Source organism: Hibiscus syriacus, unplaced genomic scaffold (assembly GCF_006381635.1).
Source record: "Hibiscus syriacus cultivar Baekdansim isolate YM2019G1 unplaced genomic scaffold, ASM638163v2 tig00112857_pilon, whole genome shotgun sequence".
Classification (NCBI taxonomy): domain Eukaryota; kingdom Viridiplantae; phylum Streptophyta; class Magnoliopsida; order Malvales; family Malvaceae; genus Hibiscus; species Hibiscus syriacus.
This window is the reverse complement of record NW_024063412.1, coordinates 583,965-593,399: the sequence shown is the minus strand read 5'-3', so window position 1 is coordinate 593,399 and position 9,435 is coordinate 583,965. Positions and strand designations below refer to the sequence as shown.

The following is a 9,435-nucleotide window of genomic DNA, read 5'->3' as shown; positions in this document are numbered from 1 at the left end:
ACAGTTTAATCACTAGCCCAAAATTTTGGATATTAGATGGAAATAATACTTCTAAGCTTAATTTAATATCCTTAAATTTTTCTTAAAATTTATGTTCGATCTGATTTACTGAATTTTACCTAACTTTAACACTTTACAACTTTTGACATAAATTTCGGATCAAAAATCTGATTCCCATCAAAACATCATTTTGGGGGTGAACTATTCGTTTATGGGGTTAAAACCTAACTTTGGAAAATTACACTATTGATCTTTAAACTTTTTGAAAACTATCTTTTAGTCCCTATACTTTTATAAACTTTATACTTTAACCACTAAACTTTCATAATTTACATTTTGACCACTGACTCAAATTTTGGGGTGTTACACGACCCTTGCCTATCCCTAGGTAGGCTAATTATTTAGGCTAATATAATACAAAGTAATTTTTTAGAAATTTACGGTATTTATCATAGTGATTTAAAGCTCGTCAAGTTGACGTGATGAGTTCTAATAAATATCTCTTATTTAACTTTTTTATTTCGATGTGATAAATTTTAATAAAAAAATATTTTACCTGAACTCATGTTGACATGATAAATTTAAATAAAAAAATATTATTTGAACAAACTCGTCACGTCGATGTGATAAATTTACTTTATACTATAATATTTACTGTAAATTATAAAATAAATTTCGAACTGATCTATTGTGCCGATTAATTTTTTCGCCTAGTCTAATGGTAAAAAAACAAAAAGGATATGGCATGGACTATACTTGTATTTTTTTCAGCAATTAAAGGAAACGTTTTTCTATATTTCATATGAATTTTATGATTGTGGTTTTAAATGATATTGTCTTTAATATCTAAGTCTATATTTTCTTTTCGTAATGTGACTTATTGATATATTCGACACTTGTTGATATAAGTAAAACATTTATACTTTTTATATATTGAATTTTAAACTTTAAAAGTTTTATGTTTAAAGTGCATTTTCTATTATAAAATCATAATTATCTCAATTTGTTTATAATCATAATTATCTAAAAATAAAGAAAATGCTATTATAAAATAAAGAACAAAAAACCCCGCATAAAAAATAAAATATAGGGTTTGGGTTTGGGTTTGCGTTTGCGCCTCGTTTCCAACTGCCCAGTGCTCGCCTCAAAACCTTAGCAGGAAATCGAAAAATCTCACCGCCACCGCCGTCACCGTCACCATGGGTCGCATGCACAGCCGCGGGTACCCTTCTCTCTATATATACTGGCATTTCCTACGTATACTTATTCACATAATAACGTTTTCTTCTCTTCCACTTTGATACAGTAAGGGTATTTCTGCCTCAGCACTGCCGTATAAGAGGACTCCACCCAGCTGGCTCAAAATCTCTTCTCAAGATGTAAGCTCCTTAACCCCTTTTTTTTTCAGATTCTCAGCTGACAGAAAATCCCATTGAAATTTTCTTATTATTCGATGTTAAATCTTCTTAGGTCGAGGACAACATTTGCAAGTTTGCAAAGAAGGGCTTGACACCATCTCAGATCGGTGTCATCCTTCGTGATTCTCATGGTATTGCTCAGGTTAAGAGCGTTACTGGAAGCAAGATCTTGCGTATCCTCAAGGCTCACGGTAAATTGCAGCACAATATTTTGTTCTTCCAAGTTCCGATTAGCTTAATGTTTAAGCTGTAAAACGTTCATTTGGGTGATAGTCGTTCGATTTGAATTGGCTTGGGGGAAAATTGATCAGTATGTAGTATTTTGGTTTTCAAAAACCCCCCAAACCAAACTGAATATAAAAATTAACTGAACCAAAAACGGACTCGAAACCGAACTGAACACTACGGTTAGCATTGGTTCTTGGTTTTCAAAATTATGTCTTTAGCTTAGCTCTAATATTCACTGCTCATTTATTGATTCGAAAGGTCTGGCCCCTGAAATTCCTGAGGATTTGTACCACCTTATCAAGAAAGCTGTTGCCATCCGCAAGCATTTGGAGAGAAACAGGAAGGACAAGGATTCCAAATTCAGGTTGATCCTTGTCGAGAGCAGGATTCACAGGCTCGCTCGCTACTACAAGAAGACAAAGAAGCTTCCTCCTGTCTGGAAATAGTAAGTCTATGAATCGATTCATAGCTTTATACTTGTGTCCTGTCGGTATATTGATTTATAGTTCCATTTTAATGTTATGGTCCAAATAGAATTTACGTGTTGGTCAACTAATATACGTTTGGTTGGATTCCTTTATGCTTGTTATGTTTGTCTGGAGATGCAATGAAGTATGTTATGATGGTATTAAGTCATCTCCATATTTGCATAATCCCTTCACAAAATGGCTGTTCATGTACTTGGTCTTATATTGTGATTTTTAATCGAGTCAATAGCCGGTCCACTCTAGTTCTCTGTTATGCAGGATGGGGCTTAGCATAGGGTGCTCAAATCCATTTCTATGGTCGGAGTTTGGGGGAGAGTTGTTAGAATACATACAAACGTTTCATTAAGTAAACAGGATTGTTTTTTGCCGCCATTATTTTTAAATACGGAGTCCCATCATTTGATCATGCGTGTGTTGGTTTCGTTTTGATTGAATTACTTCATTTTGTAATGTTGTTGATTGCGGATCACCATGTCTGTCTAGTGGTCTATCATTCCTGTGTGTATATGCTCCTTTTTTTTTCTGCATTATGTTGGAGTACTGATTCAACTCATTGGTTTGCAGTGAGTCTACAACTGCCAGCACTCTTGTTGCCTAGATTTGGCATGTATGTAGTGCAATTTGGGGCATCCTCGTGATTCAACATTGTTGCACCGAGCATGTTAGATTGCATTTTCCTTTTCCGGCAAGTTGGGTTTTGATGTAAGACTATTAATAGATGTTAAAAGGTTTTGTTGACTGAAAAGAGAGTTAAGAACTCATTTTTGTGTTCAATTCTATTTCGTATTTAAAGTTCAACCATTAAACTGGATTTGACGATAACTTATTGCCTAGTAAGTAGGGGTGCACAAAAAATCCGAATATCCGATTTTACGAAAAAAATATCCGAAACCGGATTTGGGAAAAACCGGTTTTTTTTAACCGGATCGGATTTTTTTAAACCGGTTATTTTAACCGGTTTGGAGAAAAAAACCCAGACCGGTTTTTTTATCGGATAAAAAACCGGTTTGAAAAAAACCGAGTAAAAAATCGGTTTTTATCTGAAAAAAAAACCGGTCTGGATTTAAAAAACTAGCCTAATATAGCCGTTTGTGACCGTTTTTTTCTTTAAAAAATTACCATTTTACCACCCTAAACATGTATAAATAGGTTGTGGATGTATTTGGTTGATTACAATTTTCTCAAATCTTATTACACAACACTTAAACATCTCTCAAATCTTAGTTTTGTAATTTTTTGTTCATCATGAGTAACACTGTTGAATCTTTCGTCGGGGGAAACCTTGAAGTCGTGAGAGTGATCGAACACACTCGAAACAAAGATATTTGGGATCACTACGATTTATGTGAGATGTCAAATGGCTCGAGGAGGGCGCGTTGTAAACTTTGTCTAAAGTTTCTTGCATCGGAAGGAAACACAACGTTTAAGAACCATTTGACAAAATCATGCAAGGCACTTCGCTCAAGATCGGATCCTAGTCAATCGAATCTTACACCGCAAGGTGGTGTTTTTGTTTACGACAACGAAAAATTACGAGAAGCGTTTACAAAGTTCGTGATTACAAAAGCATTGCCGTTCGACCACTTTGATGATGAAGATTTCACGACAACAATTCAACAACTAATGCAACCACGTTATACTCAAGTAAGTCGTACTACCCTTAGAAGAGATGCTATAAAAATGTGGCGTACGGCGAGGGAAAAAAATGATTTTAGTATTCCAAGAACACCGTTATGGTGTGTCGCTTACATGTGACGTTTGAAGTTCCCCTCATAATACCGAAAATTCTTTTTTAGCCGTTACGTCACATTGGTTAGATCAAGATAATTGACAAATGATGAAAAGAACAATCGCGTTTGAATTATTCAGTGAGCCGCATACCGGTGCTAATTTATTTACACTTTTAAAACGGGTAATTTGTCTTTATAAATTAGAAAATAAAGTTTTTTCTATATCCTTTGATAATGCATCGAATAATACAAACGCGGTTCCAAGATTGAAAATATTACTTTCACCGATTTTAGACGGTGCGTTTTTTCATATCCGTTGCGTTGCACACATAATTAATTTATCCGTGCAAGCCGGTTTGGAGGTTATTGAGCCAATTAGATTAGAATTTAAAACAATGATAAAATCGATTCTTTGTAACAACAACAAAAGACTAAATGATTATAAACGATTTTGTAAGTCTGTTAATAAAAAAGCTTTGGGTCCTAATTTGGATTGTCTAACTCGTTTGAACTCAACTTGGATGATGATGCATACTGCCTTAAGGCAAAGGGAAACATTGCAAACATTTCACGATCGGCTTTTCGAGAGGGGTCATGTCCCAAACATTTATCCGAATTCGAGTTGGGAAACTATAGCCAAAATAACTGATTTGCTTGAGGTTTTTAAAAATGCAACAACTTTTTTATCCGGTGTTTATTACCCTACTAGCCCGTTGGTTCTTAATCAAATATTTTTGTTGGCTACCCGACTAAATGACTTTGAATTTGAAACCGAAGTTTTTCAAGAAATTGACTTTGCAATGAAGGAAAAACTTTTAAAATATTTTAAGGAGATTCCCCCCATTTTTACTTGTGCATCCGCTTTAAACCCAACGTTAAATGTTGGTGGGGTTGAAACACTAATTGAACAAATTGCGTTTGCTTTTAATCTAACCGATGATGAACCCAACTTTGTCCAAAACCAAATAAATTATTTTAACAAATGTTTTCGAGACATGTTTGCAATTTATTTAACTAAATACGGATCAAGTAGTGTAATACACGATCAAATAAGAATGAATGCGGAATCATCTAGTAGACGTCCAAGTAACATAAATTTGAATCTTTTTAACACTCTTGTAAATTCACAATCCAAACGATCACGTACTACCACCCCAAGTAGTGAGTTGGGAAATTACATGTCATGCGATTTTCTATCAAAAATGACATTTGAAGAGTTTGAAAGTTTGGATATTTTGGCTTGGTGGAAAGAAAAGGAAGCACAATTTCCGATTCTAGCCGCCATGGCCCGTGATTTACTAACCGTCCAAGCTTCTACGGTAGCTTCGGAATCCGCTTTTTCTGTTAGTGGCAGGGTTATATCACAACGGAGATCAAGACTAAGTCCCGAGTCGGTGGAAGTATGCATTTGTTTAAAGGATTATTTGGATGGAGCGGCTCGTAAGCAACATATCACCACCCTAGAAGATGCAATTGATGCCGATTTGGAAGCAAACTTACACATTGAAGAAGTCGAACTTGGAATATTCCCTCCAAACGAAGAAGGCGAAGATGATGAAGAAGAGATGGCAATGTAGTTTATTTTATAACTTTATTTCAATTATCGTAAACTTTGTTTCAATTATCGAACTTGAAGTTTTTAAGTATTTGAATTTATCGAATTTGGAAGTTTTTAAGTATTTGAATTTATCAAACTTGGAAGTATTTAAGTATTTCAATTATGTTGAGTTAATTAAGTATTTCAATTAAGTATTTGAATTTATCGAACTTGAGGTTTGATGCTTTCTCTTTGATTCTTTCTTGATTCTAGTTGCTTGATGTTTCTTGTCTTTGATCAATGGCTTCTAAGCTTGCTTAAATACACCTTGAATCACTTCTGAACGTTAGTGATAATTAATGAAGATAATATAGCCGTTTAAGTGTGAAAACATTTAATAAAAATGCTTGGAGCGTGGGGGAATCGGTACCCTCTCATAGGGAATCGGTTTCCTCTCATAGGGAATCGGTTCCCTAAGTGTAAAATTCAAATATTTCGACCGTTGAATAGGGGGAATCGGTACCCCTATGGGGGAATCGGTTCCCTCCGAGCATTCTGGAAATCTTGGAGCCAAACCATTCAGTGAGGAATCGGTACCCCCTTGGGGGGGAATCGGTTCCCTATGAGCAATCTGAAATATTAAAATCGGTTTTTTTATAACCGGTTTTTAAAAAAACCGGTTTTTTTAAAACCGAAACCGGTTACACCGGTTAGGATATCCGGCCCTCCAAACCGGTTAGAAACCGAACCGGTTATTTTATAAACCGGTTTTTTTTCTATGAGAAAAAACCGGATCGGATAAAAACCGATCCGGATCGGATTGAAATCCTAATTATGTGCAACCCTACTAGTAAGTCATTAGACGAGAGATGAATCAAAGTCTAATTGCTAGAGTCACGAATTCATTTGAAGAACACTTGTGTTATATATTCTACAACCCCATCACCGAGAACAAATAGATAATCAGGAAGATGATTCTTGAAAGTTAGTAATCAGCAGAGGGGCTGAAGACCGCGAGCGACCGAGAGAATTGAAGGTGAATGTTCGAAGTCTCGACGTCCAAGTCTCACCCCACATCTCATGCGACAAGTCGATGTTGAACGGTGTTTTCCTGCTACATTTTCATCGGAAGCCACCACATTGTGCTACACTTTCCATATGGAACAAGTTGATCTCGAATGTGTTTAGATTGTTGACTTGTAATGATAAAACGGAGTCGAAAATTTAAATTCGAATAAGAATTTACAGGTCTATATATCACTTGTGAACTCTGATTTATATTGAGCTCGCTATCAATGTGCTCAAGCCCGAGGATCCTATAAATTTACGTTTTCTACACCAACGACCAAATGCTACGTTCCCGCGGCAACACTAAAGGAAAACCCTAGTAAAACCCACATCAAACAAAAGCAAGTGGAGATAAAATGGTGGTAGGGCTTAGGCAATTCACGGCGAGAGTCGGCAGCGGCGCCGGAGAGCCAGTTCTTGATACAGATAAAGGCGAGGAGCTCGTTCATGTCCAACCTTCCGTCTCCGTTTCACTCGGAAATCGTGCCCCGGAATCGCCGGGAACTCTCTACATCACCACTAGGTACCTTCAAATCTACCTGCGAATACTCTAATTATTTCTTGTGAAATCATTATTTCAATTGCATTTTAGACCGATAATATATGATTTCATTTTTTTTGTAGGCAAGTGGCTTGGCTGAGTGACTTGGACGGAGCAAAGGGCTACGCCGTTGATTTCTTGTCTCTGTAGCTGCACGCTGTTTCAAGGGACCCCGAGGCCTACCCTTCTCCCTGTATTTACGCTCAGGTTTTCATATGCTTCTCTTGCTCGATTTTCTTGTCTGCCCAGAAAACTAACTCCCTTTGCTATCCTTAAGTTCTTCGAATATTACGATGATTTTAGTTGTTAATCGTGCTTATGCATTCAATAGCATCACCTTTTTTTTTCTCTTTGGCTGTTTGGTAGCTTGCTTGCAAATAAAATTTGGTTGATTACTGAGTAGAAAAGGACAACAGAACTTGGTGATACTTACTACCTGGCTGATGAACCAAGCAGTATTGTTTTAAGAAAAAAAAATCCGATCTCATTAAGCTTTTTAAAAATATGGGTTGAATGAGAGTTAAACAATAAAGAAGGCTAGGTCCGCAAACGAACCGAATGAACACAAACGGGGTATGTTCATGTTCGTTCGTTTAACTTTAACCAAACAAATGAACGAACACAAACATAAACGAACAAAAAATTTATTGTTCGTGTTCGTTCGTTAAGGAATGTAGATTATTTGTGTTCGTTCATTTAAATGATAAACGAACACAAATGAACGAACATAATCAACGGATGTAAATGAACATAAATGAACACAATAAACGAACACAAACAAACGAACATAATAAATGAACATAAACGAACGTAAACGAACACAAACCACAACAACAATAATCATATAAAATTCATTAGCATAAGTTTCAACTTCATAGTTAATTTGTATTTAATTGTTTTGGCCTTTTTTATTTGTATTTAAAATTAATTGATTTTTAAAGTATTAATGGGTATCAAATTAAAATGTATTGGGCCTTAATATTTTAAATGGGTCTAGATAGATTGGGCTAAACATAAATAAATAAACGAACATAAATGAACAGAAACGAACGAAAATAAGCGAACATATTATCGTACGTTCACGAACGTAAATGAACGAACAAGTCATCTATTCTTGTTCGTTCATTTAATTAAACGAACATAAAATCTTGTTCATGTTTATTCGTTTAATAAATAAATGAACATAAACGGACTTCCTGTCTAACGGTTTGCTGAACGTTCTGTTCGTTTAGAGGCCTAAAGAAGGCTCTAAACTCTTGTTAAAATTTAAAATGCAGTGTTATGACTTCTCTGTATATTTTCAGTGGCGATATTCAACGTTTCTGCTTCCCGTTAAGTGCGTGTAGTACGTGTTTTTTCTCATTTACTAAGTGAGCTCCCTTTTTCTTTTTCCTCCATGTTAAGTTGTAGATGCCATGGTTTTTTTATGTCCTTCATCCACATGCTCTTTTCCTCCCTTTATACATTGTCTGATCAATGATGTTTTGTCTAAAGATTGAAACTGATGATGATGAAGTGGAAGACGAGACTGAGGAATCGGATTCAGAACGCCGTGAGGTTTTAGATTTATATAAGATCAGAGAGATGAGGCTTATTCCTTCAAATGCTAGACAATGTGTGTATCATTCAGTATTTTCCTCTACTAGTTCTTATATTGTTGTGTCTCTAGTTGCAATGAATGCTGGCTTTTATATGTATCTATTTGTTCTGTATAAGTGGATACTCTGTTTCAAGTATCCTGCGAGTGTGCTGAGCTAAATCCGGAGCCTATCGAAGGTGAGTTCCAGTTATAAATTGGGAACTCTTTTTTCTGTTGTATGAACGTTTTCCTTTCACTGAATGAGCGGGGATTTACTGCTTTTGTTTATGCTTTATTTAGAAGGAGAAGGACATAATTGGATTTTTAGTGCTGATCAGTTGCAAGATGAAGCTGGAGTTATGGGATAGACAACATGGATACGTTCTTGAATTTCTTTCATATTGTATCTCCAGAGGTTGATGACTCGGAATGGCATTTCTCCGAGAATCTGACAAACATAATCGGTCATTCTGATGGTTATCATGACCTATCTCGAAATGTGCTTGAGGTGAGCCACTTACCTATTAAACTCTTGCTTTTTTATTTGCTTTTTGGGCTTGTTTCATTCATCCCATTTCTGCCAAAAAAAAAAAAAACCCCCACTTGCAGCTTCAAATCAATGATCAACGCTTTGAGGATGCGGAAGAGATGGAAGAAGTTACTGACAGCAGTAGTCATCATCAGCCACGGTGAGCTCCCTTGTGCTATTTGCTGGTCAATTCATAAGGAGGACATTCAAAGTAAGGCAAAGTTGTTGATTTTTCATTTTTGCTTTGTGGAAAAATATAATCATTGAACTTTCAAACCGTTTTAATTCAAAATATAGCATAGACTCTTCAACTTTGA

The 9,435-nt window shown here is 35.8% G+C and overlaps 1 protein-coding gene and 1 pseudogene across 1 annotated transcript; both read left to right on the top strand.

Annotated features, from left to right (window-relative positions):
• Nucleotides 1-1,068: 1,068 nt before the first annotated feature.
• Nucleotides 1,069-2,917, top strand: LOC120184119 (40S ribosomal protein S13-like). Its single transcript, XM_039188671.1, has 5 exons — nucleotides 1,069-1,222; nucleotides 1,307-1,379; nucleotides 1,471-1,609; nucleotides 1,905-2,091; nucleotides 2,699-2,917. Exons 1-5 carry the CDS (start codon nucleotides 1,200-1,202, stop codon nucleotides 2,730-2,732), a joined length of 456 nt encoding a protein of 151 aa, XP_039044602.1. The 5' UTR covers nucleotides 1,069-1,199; the 3' UTR covers nucleotides 2,733-2,917.
• A 3,908-nt stretch (nucleotides 2,918-6,825) lies between these two features.
• Nucleotides 6,826-9,331, top strand: LOC120184118 (annotated as a pseudogene).
• Nucleotides 9,332-9,435: the final 104 nt, after the last annotated feature.

What these genes read in the sequence shown, in the direction of transcription:
- LOC120184119 (XM_039188671.1), top strand. Translation starts at nt 1,200, where the DNA reads ATGGGTCGCATGCACAGCCGCGG. An exon ending in GGTCGCATGCACAGCCGCGG is followed by an intron (nt 1,223 to 1,306) that starts GTACCCTTCTCT and finishes ACTTTGATACAG; the next exon opens with TAAGGGTATTTCTGCCTCAG. An exon ending in CTTCCTCCTGTCTGGAAATA is followed by an intron (nt 2,092 to 2,698) that starts GTAAGTCTATGA and finishes ATTGGTTTGCAG; the next exon opens with TGAGTCTACAACTGCCAGCA.